Below are 17,484 nucleotides of genomic sequence, written 5' to 3'. Positions count from 1 at the left end.
TGTATGTAAATACCAATTTTCTGCTGTGCCAGTTATAAGGTTTAAGCTGTTGCTGTCATCCAATTTCGGAAGCAGCAGAAGATTTGATTGGAAGGTTCTCAGATGTCAGAGCGTAACGAGTCTGAGCATCGAACAAACATTCAGGATTCTGCTGAACAAACACGGAGCCTTTCTCTGGACTCTGAAACCTTGTGAACAATTTCCTCTCGATGAAAACAAAACTTTTTCTGGTTGGAGCCATAATGGCCTCCTCTAAGTGAAAAATGATAACGGGGACATGTGCATTTTCTTTTTCTAGATTCTACATATTATTTCTCCGAGTCCACCCATTGAGAAGAGCCATTCCAAATATTTGCACAATATCACAAATGTTACACTTTGTCGACATTTAAAGGATGTATACGATCGACGAATTATTGTATTGATTTACATTCATAGATACAATTATAGCATTAACTGATGCCATAGACCAACACTTAATACAAGCTTTCCTCATCAACGAAAGTGGTTTAAACTTCCCAACCCTACTAATGACATTCCCTTCCCTGAGGGAACCTTCAGTCTCACAGTGCACCATCAAGCAGTTGTTACATAATACAGAAAATAGAAAAGAAACGAATACATATACATCTAAAGGTTCAATGCTCTTTATCCACATATATGACTTTCATAAGCTGGCAGACTGAAGCTTTTCTCCTTCAGCCCTAAAAGTTCCCCTCCCCCTCCCCCACCCTGAACGTCACATGTCCCAAATGTCAAAGTAACAAAAGATTTATTACATTTCTGCACTGCATGAGAGTACAGAAAACCTTTTTAAGAAATCAATATGTTCAGTGATTGGACCGTACATAATCAAAATGTCAAAATGTTTGAGGAACTTAATATTTCTTTCTCCACTGCCTTGGACCAAGGTGTTAAATGCGTCCGATTGCACCGCTGGTTTGAGCCATAGTGAAAGAAAATGTGTCACAAAGAGGGAATCGACGAGGAAAGCTGGTCTTAATACCTTTTTCCCTCTTTTTGACCAGCTTGTTAGTTTCCTCAGAGCTTTTATTACACATATTGATTCTTTTTACTGTTCTCATGAAGCCAGAACTGCTGAAGCTCAATTGCCTTTGCAGCGACACATCATCTATAGTAAAAAAGACTAACTTGTCTGGTGACATTTTAACTCGTGTTCCCAGATATTAATTTTTTTCAACGCTCAAGCATATGGGGACTATTTTCAGCTGACTGCCAAAGCAGATTTGGTACATTATGGAGTTTTAAGGCCACATGGTTTGTGCTTGCAGGATTGACACTATTTATGTGTCCATAATGCATTATGTGTCCACGTCGTTGAGTATGTGATAAGGACATGACTTGCAATATATAAACAAATATTTCAGTGTCTGGTGTTCAGCTTCGGTCTGTTAATGAGGGTTCGATTCCTCCACCTGTACATGCTGGTTAGTTATAGAACATGCACAAAAGCAAAACTTCCTCTCAGTGAAATTCAGCCCTCATTAACTAAATCAGAATCTGCTGCAGTAAAGGTCTTGGGCCTAGTGTTTACTTCAGTCCAAGCATCTCTTGCTACATTGATATTACGCACAAAGATATCAACAAAAACGCCTGACCTGTTTTTTCTTTTTCTGTTTTTTTTTTAACCTTGATTTTGTTGATTTGTGCTGTTATGGTCTCTTGTTTTATCATTATTTGTTCACCCCAAATCAGAGAACAATTGATGTTGTGGTGGCATTTCACACAGGAGGAGCTGCAGACTCACTTATGACCCTCAAGCATTTCTGTTCCGAGTGGAATATCGAGCTAGTGTCGGGGGAGAGCTTGTAAGCATCAACAAGAAAACTTGTTCATGTGCAGCTCTCTAATTTGAGCAAATTGAACTGTTTCTTCCTCTGTTCCATAGCCCCTAGGAAAGACTTAGTGTTGTTCTAGAGAAGCCGCTACCATCTGGGTAATTTACTTGTTTTGAGAGTCAAGCAGGTTACTAAGTCTTAAGTATTAGTCCAACAAGTGAAGGAAATGGACATGGCTTGGCACTGGACAGTATACTTCAAAGCATGGCTATTTGGCTCCCTTAATCTGTACTGCTGCTTCCTTCCTCCTCCTGCTAGCTGTCATTACACAGGAGGGGGTGAAAGTGGCTGGGAAGACGGTGTCCAATTTCAGCTCTGTTTGAGATCTCTGAATGAGCTGCATCAGACTGCGAGCCGCATTGTTGTTTAGCCGTCAGTTGAGCTCAGTCCCCCTTATTTTCGTGCTAAAAATGTTTAATGTACTTAGTCACTGGCACATGTTGCTGCAGTGTCTGGAATGAACACATGTGGGTATTTTTGGTGAAGGGGGGGAAGTGAACAGTGTGTGATTAAGACATCTGTTTAGGGATCTGTGAGGCACAAAACTGCCCATACAAAGAGGTCTGGAAATATTTGGACACTGACCCTCCTTTTGTCATCCTTCGCCAGAGTTTTGCAGCAGCTGCCTTCAGTTATTAGTTTGTTTGTGACTCTCTCTGCTTATAGTTTTGTCCTCAGCTTGACATCAGCAACAGAAGAATGTTCCACCTCGTTTTACCTTTAAAAGAAAAAGGGTCTTTGTCATCCATTACGAGGGCACTATCCAATCAACTTTGCAGCATTTTGCTGAGTCTGAGGGGACGGTTTGTCCTAAACACTTCAAAGTTCCTGCTTCTGCTTTTTGACGCATCATCATACTGCCTCCACGTGTTTTACAGAGGATGTTGTTTGCTTTGAATCGTGACCATTTCAAGCCCTTTTTGAACTTTATTACTTCCAATTCTTCGGGTACAGGTTGATTTTGGATTGTTCAGAGAATACTTTTTGTGACCTTTCTGATTTGGGGGTTCATGGGTGGTTTGCACCTTATTCTTAAAAATACTCTGGGATAATAAAATATCCATGTCTTGGAGAGCCATCGTCACTTGGCTGTATGTGGTGAAAAGGTTTTTCTTTACCCAGTAACGGATACTGTGACCATCCACTGCTCTTTGTCATCCACGGACATCAAAGGCCTTTTGTTGTTGCAGAGTTAAAGTGTGTTCCTTTCTTCTCGTAATGCACCAAAATGTTAATCTGGCCCCTCCTAATGTTCCAGCTCTATTTAATGTATTTGTTGCTGCAGTCCACGGATAGCTCATTTGACAGTAACGGCTTCCCAACACAGATGCCACACTTGAAATGAACTGCAGACCTTGTAAAAACTGATAATAAAGGAATAGCCCACAGCTACACATGAAGCTGTGCATCTGCACTAAAGGCTCATACGCATTCTAAACTATCTTGAATGCGTTTAAAACCGCTAAATAATGTACAAACATTTGTTAAGCTCGGGGTTTTAATCCCAGTGGAGTTTTAAGAGATCATGGCCAGCTCTTTGACAGAGATGGGGTTGTACACTGTTCCAGACCTTGAGCTCAGTCTTTGTTTTAGAGAAATATTATAGTCTCGGACTGTAGATACGCCCGTGCTGTAGTTTACTCTGTAGGTTGCAAAGCGTCGAGCTGTGCATGCAGACAGGAGGGCTGAGAGAGGTGTAAATTCACATCTCTGTCGTTTTGTTACTAGCCGGTAAATGGAAGTGGAGTAGTGATTTCTTTGCACCGTTGTTAACACTCACATACTCTTGTGTTGAGATCCTGTGCTGAGGGTGTTGCTGGTGTTAACCGGGATTTTTTTTCTTTTTTGTCTTTGCAGGCTGCTACCACAGACTGTCGGCTTGCTCTACGTTGGCAACTACGACAGGCCCTTTGCGAATATGAGGGTGAGAAAATAAATGTGTTGTTTTGAATTCATCCGTGTGCCAACAAGCCAAAGCCCCCAGTGCTCCTCCAGCAAAGTTAACCGTGTCATGGATTAAAGGTGTGCACTATGCATTTTGCAAGGCAGATCTTATCCTAGATGAATTTCCCCTTAGATTTGTGATGCGAAACCAAAATCAACTCTAACTTTGAATACCCCCAAAGGTAGATGAGCAGTGCACACATCAACTTTCAAGTCAAGGTTAAACACTCTAAATTCCTCCTGCTGATTCTGTGTCAACAAACAAGCTGAAGTTTTGACCTCTTAAGAGCATTTCATCACATGTTTTCCATTTCTTCCATTCCTATTTGCAAAACGTCCAAGTTTACGTATCCAGTCGCCTTGATAATTTGCATCATTGCAACAAGTGAATTTTATCTTGCACTCACTGTCCAACTGTTTGTTAGACTTGAGATTCCAGGATGTTAACCTCAGCCTCGAAGAAATGGTCATGGGCATGTTTCACTGTTTTTCTAACATTTATGTTTCCAAACAATTAATTTGTTTTGCTAAAAGCTAAAATCTTTAATCATATATTGGCACCAGAGTACATAGTTATTCATTATTCATTTGTGCAGCATTCTCTGGGAGTGAATCTGTTACTGCCGAACGAAGCAAAGTGCCCGAACACCAGAAACTACGTTTCCTCAATTGGCCACTTAAGGCTGGATCCCAAAAATGATTCAGCTCCCATAGACCTGATTGTTCAAGCAGACATAAACATGTTTACAGTCTGATACAAAGACTGTTTGGGTCTCTGTAGTTGATTTCCTCATTCAAAGAAGCTGTACATATATCTTTATTTAACTCACCTATTTACTGTAGATGATATTAAGTGTGAAAAGTTATCCATGGTTAATGTCGTGTTTCCTTTGAGTGACAGGTGAGTGCTTTTGGCTGCTACCTAGAGAACGCACAGTGTCCACAGGTTTTCATTCCGATCCAACAATCCAAATGACTAATGGTCCAAAAATCAGCAAGTGATGTCATGGTGTCTACAACTGTGTTATTTCTACAGTTTCAGCTAGTTTGTGCCCCCATAAAACAAAGTTCAAAACAAAAACAACTGAATTTTCATGTGGTCATTATTCAGGCTGATATAATGGCTAAATGTCCTTTATTTATTCGAGTCTGCAAAACATATACTATATATATATATATATATATATATATATATGCAAATATACTTATTCTACTTTTATCTAACATAAGTTGATAAATCTGTCAGTATAATAATCAGTGCTTTATGGATCGTTTTTTATCACTTGTTAATGTTATTTGCTGTACAGGTGGGATTGAGGAAAAACTGTCACACATTGTTTTTTTAGTTAGAACGGGTCCATCATACTTATTTTTTATGTGAATACAAAAGTTTTGCTCTTGGAATTTACATGATTATCTTTTGACCTGTACAAACACAGACTCAGTCAAGTGCTCGCTACATCATTTGTAGTTAATAATAGGGAAATATTCTGAGGCAGAGCGCTGTTTGAGGAGTAATATGATTTTACTTTTGCTCTACTTTAATGTGATTTCTATAATCTCCTTGCATTCTATGGAAATTTCTCATTTTTATCTAAACAGTTTGTGGTATGTGTAGGTTTCCCAACAGTCACGGTTCAGAAGCAGAGTAAATGAGGGTTTCTGCACCCTCTGGTAATGTCACTGTGGTACAAGATTCCAGTGCGTCAGCCGTGGGCTCATGGTGTATTTTCAGTTTGCTGCTTGGTCTCTAAGCAAAAGCTGAGCAATAGCTGCAGGACTTGGGTCGTTCCCTGACGGTTTTAATGTTGCTATTTCTGCTGTGAGATGTGCTTTACAGTGAGTCAGTGTGAAAAAGCTACCAAAAAAAACTAAAAAGTAATAGTATGCCAGCAGACGACATGAAAACTTTGGCCATAACACTGTTCCTGATAAGTCTGCAGGGCACCACTACACAGTAGTTTTAACATTCATTGCCATTCTAATGCCCATGGTAGTAATTCCAATGTGCCAGTTAGATGCAGTTTGAGGCACATCCAGGTGGCAGCTTATCCAAATGCTTTTGGCTGTGGATGCAGGAAAGACCAGCTTTATCTGTACTTTGAAAAACGTTGTATTCTTTATGAAAGCCTATGTTATTGTAGCCTGGGTGCCAGCCGAACTTAGCCCCGCCCATAAAATTTTTGGTCGGGAAGTTCGGTCTGGCTCTGCTCAGTTGGGAAATCTCTATGCTCCACATCAAAACAGTCAACCCAATCAGATTGCCAGGGCGGGCTTTATACAATGATGGACAGATGATCAACAGGGACACTATCGACTACGTCACTAAAGAGCGCTTGGTTTGAATTCGTTTGAAACAAACATGGCTGCCGCTGGAGAGCTAGGGTGTGTAGATTCTGCCATCGAGTCTGTTCTACAGGATCTCCACATTGCATTCATTTTGAAAGACGAACAGAGGAACGCGATAAATGCTTTTATCGATAGAAAAGATGTTTTTGCCGTCCTTCCTACAACAAGTGTGTGTTGCTTAATCTACGTCACATACTACGTTGCTCTGATTGGTTGTAGGTCTATCCAATTGAGCGAAGAGGCATTTTTTTCTCCTGGTTCGGTTGAAACACGCCCCATACTCAAATCTCTATTGAGCAGTATCAGACTCACATTCTGACTAGAATCGTGAGTATGACGTAGTCAGGCTGATGTTATTGCTGCAATTCTTCCAATTTTGCCCCTGGAAATTAATTTTGGCTGGAAGCAAGCACACCTGAAAATGTTGTCATTATGATGAGCATCTTTATGAGTAAATGTGTGTTTACGATACAGATTTACTGTTGCAGGTTTTCATAAATGAAAGATCAGTATTGTAGCAAAGGGCTGTGAGTTGTTTTTTTTTGGATTACGTTTAACAATGATGGAAGTTTGTTTCTTGAAACTTTTTGGACATTCTAAAGTCTAAGAAAAGGGAGAATAACACTGTGGAATTTGGTTCCAACGACAGATGTAAAAGATGGACGTCGCCACTGTGTCTTGATGTCACCCATAAATTTATGGACTACAGCTCTAAAGCCCATCCATTAGCCCACAGCTATAGTTACAGTTTTTCTTATTTAATAGTGTGTTTTTTCTAACCTTGTTCTAAATGTCTGTTTTGACTGTTATGGCATTTTTCCATTACATGGTTCAGCACAGTAAGGTTCAGCTCGGCACGGCTCTTCCATGCTTTGTTTTCCACTGCATAACCTCAATGTGGGCAGAATCGGCTGTTAATCAGTGTGTGAAGCTGTGGGGACACAGAGGCAACTTCCCTCTGTGTGTGTTTTTATTCATTTGAATTAGCAGAAGCTTTTATCCAAAGTGACTTACAAGTGAGGAGTGTAGAGGAGAGCAGAGTGGTTATTAAACTGAATGCGTGTGCAACACGGTTTGAATATCTATATATATTTCTGAATCTCTTTCCATGCCTCCTGATCCGTGCCCACAAATGAGATGTCCTTGATTTAGGTTGTAATTTTTGTGGTGGACTTTGAAACGAATTTAAAGAACAAGACAGCGTGTTGCTGTGTACAGATTAGTTGTTGTGTTACACCCACCAGTGATCTTTTCCTTAGACCAATAAGCAGTCTCCACGGTTTTCACGTCACTATGTAGCATTAGTTTGGCTCGCTTGAAACCTCAGCTAAGGTAGCACTAAAAAAGTAGCAGCTAATTTTAGTTACATGTTACTACTTTTTAATGGAAAATTCAAAAAACGGAGCAAAACCATGACATGTAATGAAAAAAATGCCAGAAATGGAGCCTGATGGGGATTGATTCACTTTTGCATTTGGCCTCAAGTGGTCACATGAGGAACTGCAGTTCTAGCACTAGCGGTTGCTATCTGGGTCTTGCAGATTGTCAACAGTTGGTAGTCTCAGCCTTTCAGGTCAGTCAGTATAATTTGACAGAGAACAAATTCTCAGCTTATTCTCAGCTTATTTACAACATGTCCAGTCATCTGTTGGATGTGTTTTTACAGTTTTCTTTTAAAAAATGTCAAATCAGGAACCTCTTATCTGTAAGATATGAGCTAATATGAGGCTGTAACTACAGATCACTTCTAAGCAGTTGGTGAAAGCCTTTAAACATCACTCTTAGACAATTTATTTATTCTGTTTAAAAGTATGATGAGCGACACTCCGTGATGCTATTGTCTGATACATGTAACAAGCTGTAGGACTGCTTCTAGAAGTTTTAAATTTTTTACAGATTTTACACGTTACTTGGTTGGACCTTTTCTTTATTCTATATGGTTGATTACAAATTGGACTTGACTGACTCCAATATAACAGTTTTGTTGCAGCTCTCAATCATTTTGTAATATGCCCAAAATCCAGGTTATCCTGACCAGAGGTTTTAACTGGATGAGTTACTGAAAACACCAGTGAGTGTGTGCCAGATTTTTAGATACAAATTTAAATTATTAAATTCATAGCACATGCTTATTTAGTTCTATCATTTAGGAGTTGTTTTATTTCACATTCTTTCGAGATACCAGAACTTTTAAAAAGGGTTCGGTCAGAGTAATTGCTATTGATTTCCTTCATTTCGGTAGGCTCCCTGTGCAGAGCTATATGTGGCCTGCGCATTCAGCTAATTAATCATAAATAATCTAAATGGAGCCTGGCAGGTGTAGTCCCCAGCAAAGGGGATAAGAGCTGCTCTCTGTCAAAGACTGGCAGCTTTGATGAAGCTGTGATGGATTAGCAGTGTGCGCTTCACCTGCTGGGAGCTGAAATGACTTTGATTGTTGCTTCTGTCACTGAACTCCCCAATTTATGTGACTCCCTCATGCCTCGCTATGCTTGGGTTTTGCCTATTGTCTTGGATGTGGGATTAAAAACCATGAATAATGTCAGAATAATTAAAAGCGTTGCCAACAGAAACCAGCGAGTTATGCTGCACCTCAAAATAACCCAATCATTAAGAAGTTTGTAAAGTTAAAACGCATCTCTGTGTCTTGGAGAGTAATGTTTACCTGCCAGACTTTGACACGGTGCCGCACACCTGCTTTCTCTTCACTTGACTCACTTACACATGATTAACTTGTTTTTCTTCTGTGTGTGCCTGATCCCACAGTCGATTTGAATGTGTGAGATAATGATCAGCATTATGCATATTCACCAGAGTCCATAATCAGACTTCATATTGGTTGATGAGCAATCCTATTTATTTGTTCTCCGACTTGACTGATCAATGCCAGGTCTTGCTGTTCTTGGCCTGAGTAGAAACATTGCAGATAAAACAACAGATCTGAGGCACCTCGGTTAACTTTATGATCAATTCACTGTCTGCTGAGTTCTCTGGTTTTGCAGGAGCTGTTATACATGTTCAGAAGACGACTGCTGTGTTGTGTCTCACAGTGTATATTAAAGATTCAAAGCACGCTTTCATACTGCCCATCTTTGATTTTATGCCCTCTGAGGGGATTTGTTCATATTCATCTTTTGCATCTTATATCCTTTTCCCACTTATATATTGTTTCATCGAGTTTTTCATTAATAAAAAGTGCTGCAGAGTCGCAGACGTGCGGGTCGGCTCTGATTAAGTGCAGAGTGAAACAAAGGCAGGGTCGACCAGAGAGAACAAAACACACATTCAAGGAAATTACTTACTTTGAATGTTTTTTCATCCGCGGCATTCTCTCTTCAATGCAATAAACTGTGGCACCGAGCGCTAATGCAACAGTCCCCTTGGAATTGAAGTATTTGATGAAGAAGCAGGTTAACTGTGTTGTGTTCGGGTTGGAAAATAAGTTGGATGTCATAAACTCCTGTAGCCTTGAATTTGTTTTAATCTCAATTTCTGCACTCCTGGATGATGAAGTACTCGTAAAGCTGTACTTTTTTGGAGGTTTTCTATGGCGAAAGCTGCATCTTTATCCTCTTTTCTTGATATTTATGTTATGTGACAGGACTAAAACGATCACCTTCCATCGTGAAAAAGGTTTCATTTGTAGCCTTTATGTTGTGTGTGTGGGTGCAGTTTGGTGTCTGCAGTGCACACTGTTATATGTGCTGAAATATAGATTCCCTCTCCGGATGTTGGTACTGCCACAGGCAGATATGCATGACTGAAGGAAACGTTCAGCTGATTTTTCAGACTGAAATCTTTGGCTCTTGTCCGGCTGTTTCCTGGGTAATTAACGCAGTTAATTGTTACTCAGGAGTTAAAGCCAATACTGCGTCAACTTAAACATTTGTGAATGATTTCCACTATCCTTGAACAATTAGAAATAATAAACCTCATTACAAAATTGATTTTGACAATTCATAGCAGAACAAGAATAAGATTTCTCTTCACAACTGTTACAAAGTGAAACAGGTCAGCAATTAACTGAGTATCGAGCTGATGGATGACTGGATAAGATGGATAACTGCTGCTCTGTGTCATAAAGAGTGTTAAAACATAATATATTCAGTGAATATAATATTACTGGGTATTATATTCAGTAATATAAAGTCTTGGAATTCCTGGAAAACGATAACATGTTTCTGGGAAATTAACATATTAGAGTGAAAAGCAATCCTTACTGAAAATATCAGATGACACACTGGCACTGTGGCACCACTCTGGATCTATTAACACATGCTCTTGTCGGAAAATAGTTCATTATTTTCTGGGAAAGAGTGCCACCAGTTATGACTGCGAATGCTGCCAGGACAGCATCAGTGCTTAATTAACGTATGATCGTTTAATAACAATAAACTCTATTAATTAGGTTTTCTCTTCTTCTTTTTGTCTCGTGATATTTTGATATTTCTTTCGAATCCCCTTCTTTCTGAACGTGGTATTCTCCGCATCTTTTCTTCTGCTCTGCAGTAGTGCAACACTGGCTGGTAGAGACTTTGAACGTGCCTGATAACTGGCGGCACACGTGTTCTGCCATAATGAGACAGATTTGGATGGATTAAGTACCAAGTGGTGATGAAAAGTGGCAGCCAACGTGTCCCTCGTCCCCAGCAGGGAGAGATGCAGCCGGTCGCTGTGCGTCCTGCCTGCCTGTGTTGCCCTTCACAGTTTGCTGGCAGTTTGCTGCGTTGAGCTTTAGGAAATCTTAGAGATTCTGTCGCCGCCTTACATCATCTGCCATCCTTTTCCACGTGCAGAAATGTTTGGCTCATCGGTCCGCGTCTTCAAAGTGAGAAAGTGGAATTGAAATTACACACTGAAATTGTGATTTATGAGGCTCTAAATGCCACACTCTTCCTGCTGTATTCATTCTTCTTCGCCCGTTCTGTCTTCCTTCATCACACACATTATCGTTTCCTGTGTGAATTCAACCCCCACTGTGAGCCCAGATGCCCCACACTCCATGATCACATAAGCTCTTACTTTGTAGTGTCTTGCCAAGCATTGATGCTTTCCTGGCAGCATCCGCTGTCAGACTTTGGCTGGAGGTCACATGGTCACTTGTCAAAACTGTCGATGTCTTGACATTTTATTTTCTTTTTTTTTTACCCTGTGGAAGCTTAAGGTGAGAGGTCACAGCTGAGCACTTTACAACGATTTTAGTTACTTTATTTAAATGCCCATTTCAGCTGCACTTTTTTTTTTGTCTGCCATGTCTCCATCAGTTCGGGGATTTGCATTTTCCAAGTCTCAAAAATCCTCTCAGTGAGACACTGTCCCTTGACGAATAAACAACAGATGCTCAAATGTCTTCTTTGACTCATAGTTGATCTTCAGCATCGTGTGCCATTTTCATACACTTGTGCGGTGTTACAGTGTGCGAGCACTGTTTTTTTGTTTGGTTTTCAAGGCGGAGCATGACGTAATAATTCATTGAACCTGTAACTCAGTGGGTGGAGCGGGACCTGTTGCACCGCTTTGTTTCGATTCACTCTCACATTGTGTTCGTGTTTGTATGTGCAAATGTTTAAGTGGAATTCCTTTGGAAGAAAAACAATCGAGAAAAGACGGTTTGCCTCTGCCAGTAGTTATAAAGAATACATCACTTGGGTTATTATATAGTACTTTGTGCTTTGCCTGCATTGAGATTGCCAGTTTTTCGTCCATTCATTTTTTAACTTTATAGAAAATCCATTAAATACCAACTCTCTTAAATGGTTTTTGTAAGGCTTGTGAATAAAACAATCTCAGCTTTCTCCATGTGCTTCCACCTGAATGACTTGGTTGTCTTCTTCTCTTGTGTTTTATCACATTCCAAGGTTCGGCTCCATAATGACAACTTAATCCTGTTAAACTCATAATTTCTCCCTTTGTGACCGCGGTGTAACCTTTAGTAACATTTATTGATCACAAGTCTGTAACTTCATGGTTTAGTCAAGCTTATGACCAACTGGTCAGACTAATCTGAATCATCATCATTAATTAACAGTAATGTCAAAACTTGCACCCTTGTTAGCTAGATATGAATTATTATGGTGAAAGGTTTTGGGTGATACTGCAGCTTCGTACCCCACGCATGTGAGAAAACTGTGGCTCTACGGAGACTCTGTACCTCACCTGATGTGCTTTTCAGTGTATCACAAATGATGAATATCTCACATGAACCAGGGCTCTCCATCACTTTCACAGACATTTGTGAGTGAAGCAGTGAGGAACATGTATGTTTAAGTGACCAGTGACTGAATGATGTTCAAGGAAGAACTGATTCATATTCATAGAAAGTATAAAACCTGTTAGCAGTGTACCTTTATAATTGTATTAAATAGGTCGCTCTAAATGTGAGTAATGGCTTATTTTATCTGTATTTTACAAGCATAGATTTTCAAATAGCTACTGGCTCCAGCTTCTGAAATGTGGGACTTTGTGTTTCTCTCTTTGATGTACTAGCTTTTTTTTAACTTTTTATGGAACAAATCAAGTAATATCACAATGAAATTTAATTTCCCACGGAACGCATTAATTATATGTGGTGTTAAATATTTGAGTGGTAATGTTGTTTACACGCCTGATTCCTCAAAGTTTAAATGGGTTTAAAATGGCTGCAGTCACATAGTGCCTAAACTATTACCTAATTCTATGTGTTTAATCTTAACTTAATTTGTATTAAAAGCAAATGGCTTGCTGCATATTCAAGCCACATTGGAAAAAGGTGTAATAACATACACGTCATTTTCAGGCGGTTCCAGTGATCAACATTAGTCTCTCCCCGGAGATAAAAATCAAAACTCCAGTAAACCAGATAATGTCACTGGGACAAACTGCCTCACTGGTTTTTCATTTTCATGGGCAATAACATTGCCCGAGGAAAACAAAATTACTCTCTCATTCACTCACATTAAAGGTACATCTTTCATCTCTGCCTGTACAGGCCACCAAAGAGCTGAAGCAATACGACAACAAGATCATCGAGTGCACCTTCGCCAACAACAGCTGGGTGTTCATGAGGCAGAGAGTCGACAAGAGCTTCCCCAACTCCTATGACACAGCCATGGGTGAGACTTTGTTCTTCCCTCCCCAGCACTTATTTATTAATATTTTAGTGTCTCCTCTATCTGTGTCTGTATCAAAGTTAAAAAAAAAACGACCAGTAAGCCAGTGATTAATGGCTTATTTTATCTGTATTTTACATCAACTCATTGTGTTGGTTAAATTTCTGTGTTATGAGAGTGTGTGTGTGTGTGAGCGTGTGTGTAGGGGCAGATGTTCTGTTGTATAAGAAAACACACAGTCTGGCCTCGTACTCGGTGACCAGGACAAACTGTTTTCATCACGTCCTCTTTTAAAGTAGAACAACTGACCCATTGCCGCAAACGTTTTTCTCTCCTTTTTTTTTTTTTTTTTTTTCAACAAATTTCTCTGATGTGAGAAACTGCTGATAATTATATCTAACAATGTGACGCAGCACAAACACCACGAAAGCCCCAGCCGTTTGTGTGGCTGGTGGCATGGCTGAGCACCTAACACAGAGTGCAGGAAAGAAAAGAAATGTAGGCTTCAGTGTTTCTGGACTCGTGGATGGCAGCACTCATTTCCCAGTGCAGCAAAAAAACACAACTAAGACAAATGGTACAATTTATCAGCCCTCTTAAGCAAGCAAACAATAAACTCAGATATTTTCCCCCTATTCCTCATAAACAGTCATATTTTACACAAACACACAGTGCTTATCCTCGTACGAACAAATTATCAGTGTACATGTGCTGATGGTAGTTGCGTCTCCTTGGCATGTCTAATAGCATCAAATCTATTCAATTTTTGCTGAATAATGAGTCTTTTAATAGCATCAACAGAAATATGAGGACATGGCAGAGTATGACTGATGACCCACAATTTAAGTCAATTTTTTTTGGTAAGCATTAGCCCCCAGCCCCAGTTATTCATCTGTCAGATCTAATTCTTCAGACTGGGCGGTGAAGTGAAAAGCCAACAGAAACCAGGAGGTCAGGTTGGAGGTGTCAGACAAATAAGAGCGGCTCATGTCTGATGTAAGAAATGTTTGTGTGGGGCAAATATCTGTAGTTCTCAGGGCAACCAGTGTAGACCACGGATTATGTGTATGTGTAAGGCATCAACCCACAAATATTTACCAACTTATTTTTTAGTTTTATGGATGCTTTCACGTCATTCCTTTTATTTTCTGTAACTTCACTCTTGTGGCTCACTCCCCACGCCCACCTGCCTTTTTTCAGCTAAAAGGCTGAATAAAATCTGCTAATGGTTAATATAACGGACCATTAAGCAGCTAAAGAAGCAGGAAAGAGCTGAAATTGTACTACACCATGGCAACTTATTGTGCTTAGTTGCATCCTGGAAGTTGGTTATTAAACTTTTTTAGTGATAGGACCTAGATGTTGTACAAACTTAATATAAAAATTGATAGTTACAAATTTTTCATTGATGACTGTTGTTATTAGAAGATCTGCTGGTATTTTGTCTTAAATGTTTAAAAAAATTAGTTTAATTTCACACTTTCTAACTCGAAAAAAGAGATTAACGTTTTTCTTTGAGTAAACATCTTCGCACATGGTTCTATATCTTATAAAAAGTGCTACATCAGCCTTTGGTGTAAACAGATGAACAGAAACAAAGGGAGTGTGATGGAGAATGCATGCGGAAATAAGCTTTTTTTGCAGCGTAAGAAGCCTTGTTATTGCAGCATTAATTCTAAATGTTGACACAACAGGGCTGTACAAGGCACCAAAAACAAGAAGCAAAAGGAGGAAAATAATCATTTAAAGAATGAACTCCATTGACTGAAAAAGAGGAAAGAAATAGTATATGATACATGGGTTTTTGAGCTTTGGATATTGAGGTTGTGCTGCGGTGTTGCTTTGGAACCCAGATGGCAAAAGCGCCTTTTATCAAAAATCTTGACAGATAGTATTGCTTTTCTCCCCAGGCTGCTAACACTTTGTTCCATTTAGCAACTGCAAATAATCATCCGTGTGTTGTGTTGGTGCTGCGGCACGGTCATGAATGTGCCAGGGGAGCCGTGAAGTAGAATGAGCTATTTCCAGCACACTTGGTCCCAGAGCTAGAATCCAACTCAATTTCCCATACTTACAGTGAGGTGACTCAAAGTTCAAACACTTTTGAGATAAGGTTTAGTTTGATAGCCAAGAAAAAAAGAAAGTATCTCCACAACTCAGATGAATATGAAAGTCCCTGTTAGGGAACTTGCGTGTTAGAACAGGTTTGGTTATTCGATTTAAATGGGTCAGGTGGGGGTTTTTGCCCAAAAGAAACAGTAATTTAGTGGTGCTGGAAAAGTCTGTCAGCATCTGTTTTAACTTCCTTCCCTTTGTGTGTGTTTGTTTTTCTCTCACCAGCTGTGTGTAAAAGCATCAAGGAACCTGTCACGAAGGAAATCCTTTTCGAGTATCTGGACCGCTGTGCTCAGGCAGTCCAGGCCCAGAGCCGGAAACGCCCTGATTCTGAGTTAATGCCCCCTCCCCCTCCAAAAAGACCCAACCGGGCCATCCCGTAGCCCACAGCTGAACCCTCTGGACTGCCCCACAGTCATCTACATCACCAGCCACAACCCCCCCCCCCCAACAGAAAACAGATATTTCAAGGCTTTCTTTCCGTAGCAACATTTGCTTTATCAGCCTGTACATGTAAGGACTTCAAGAACTGTCTGCCTCAATGTGTTTAATTTACCTTGTAGACTTCTTTGTAGCTTCAATGGCTTGTGTTCTTATTAAAATGCTCAACATCATGCTTAGGTTATGTTTTTTACTGTTTGCCTATTTATTTTTTTTTTCATTTTTTTGTCAGAGCTAATTGGTATTTATCAACGAGGATGTTGTTGTGGCTACAAAAACACCTGACAGACCTTGTTTACATTTTGTCAACCAGTTCCTTACATTGATTTGAAAGCAGTAAACATAATCAAATCTCCATCTGCTGTTTCGATGCATTTAGTTTTCCATCATCAAAGATCCCATTGAGATTACCACAAAACTGCAGAGATTAGAGGTCTAGATTCAATTGTGAGAATAATGTACTAGACCTGTAATGTTCAGTGGAGGGGATTTCCCAAATGTCTTCACTTCCCCAATCACCGCACAGATCAGGATTAGATCACAGTGCGCTGCCTCCGCCCACCTGTGTGGACTTTTAAAGGCCACATGGCTGGGCAGGGGGGTGACGGTAGGATTACAGTCTCTACTAACGCACTACAAAGATGTGAAAACTGTGAAGTCCAGCCACAGATGGGCGACTGATTATAGGGAATGATCGACATACAGTCTTTGGAAAGTGCAGCTGCTTCAACCAGAAGGGTGTACATCATAATTCCAAATATTCAGGTCTCCACTTGAATCACCAGTTTTGATTGAAAACTTGACTTTGCGTCATTGGTCATGTGCCCGAGGTTCTCAAGTTTCGATCACGATGAGTGGCAGTAATCAAAGTTTTTATCAAAGTTAAAAACGCATAGACGAGAGGGTCCCAACTGTTTCCATCTGTTGTGCCTCCTCAAGCCTGACAGATGGACTGAGGCATCTACATTCAGACTGCCTTGTTCATGTCTTGTTAGCCCATTTTAAAGCAGACCTACACTGCTTTCTCTACCGCAGTGTCTTCAAAGCAAACACAGATTCTGATGAATCCATTTATCCCATCATATCTGGGGGAAATACTGGACCACAACCCTCACATCATCTGAACATTCAGTCATATTTATTTCTGTTTGTGTGTGTGTGTGTACATTTTTAGACCTGGCGAAACGTTGATGCCTGTCTGTGTGCCTGCCGCACATTCTCATGAGGTTTGACACCTAGATGAATATGGATTTTGACATTTACTCATTTACCTACATACCATACATATAAAATCGTATAAAGCACATTCACATTTATTTTGAACAATCCCCAAAGCGTTCTCCACATTGGACCGCGCCCATTTAGAAGGCCAAAACCCCATTTTGTTTTATCAGTGCAATTTGGAAAAAGTTATTGACGTAGAGCATCTTGATTATGTTCAGTAAATAATACAATTATTGACCAACTTCATACATTCAACTCTTTAATTTAACCACATTTACTGTTTTAGCTCACAACTTGGTCATTAAGCTCAGACTCTGATCTAACAGTTCAACTGTCAGTCATACTTTTAGCTTACGATTTCAACTCTTTTTCTTCTAATATGAGCAATGGTTTATCCAAAGTTTTAGACAACAAATTCCACTAGTGGACGTACACTGTAAAAAAAGAAAAAAAACTTAAATTGA

At 39.9% G+C, this 17,484-nt stretch overlaps 1 protein-coding gene across 1 annotated transcript in view; it reads left to right on the top strand.

The window, feature by feature from the left end:
• Nucleotides 1-16,151, top strand: part of rngtt (RNA guanylyltransferase and 5'-phosphatase) — a 92,620-nt gene extending 76,469 nt beyond the window's left edge. Inside the window, exons 14-16 of the mRNA XM_075459376.1 lie at nt 3,717-3,783; nt 13,120-13,243; nt 15,581-16,151. Coding sequence (XP_075315491.1) covers nt 3,717-3,783; nt 13,120-13,243; nt 15,581-15,738 — 349 coding nt within the window. The 3' untranslated portion in view covers nt 15,739-16,151. The remainder of the gene's footprint in view (nt 1-3,716; nt 3,784-13,119; nt 13,244-15,580) is intronic.
• The last annotated feature ends 1,333 nt before the right edge of the window (nt 16,152-17,484 follow it).

This window comes from Odontesthes bonariensis, chromosome 24, assembly GCF_027942865.1.
Source record: "Odontesthes bonariensis isolate fOdoBon6 chromosome 24, fOdoBon6.hap1, whole genome shotgun sequence".
Lineage (NCBI taxonomy): Eukaryota > Metazoa > Chordata > Actinopteri > Atheriniformes > Atherinopsidae > Odontesthes > Odontesthes bonariensis.
The sequence above is the reverse complement of the archived record's forward strand: the minus strand, read 5'-3'. Positions and strand labels throughout refer to the sequence as shown.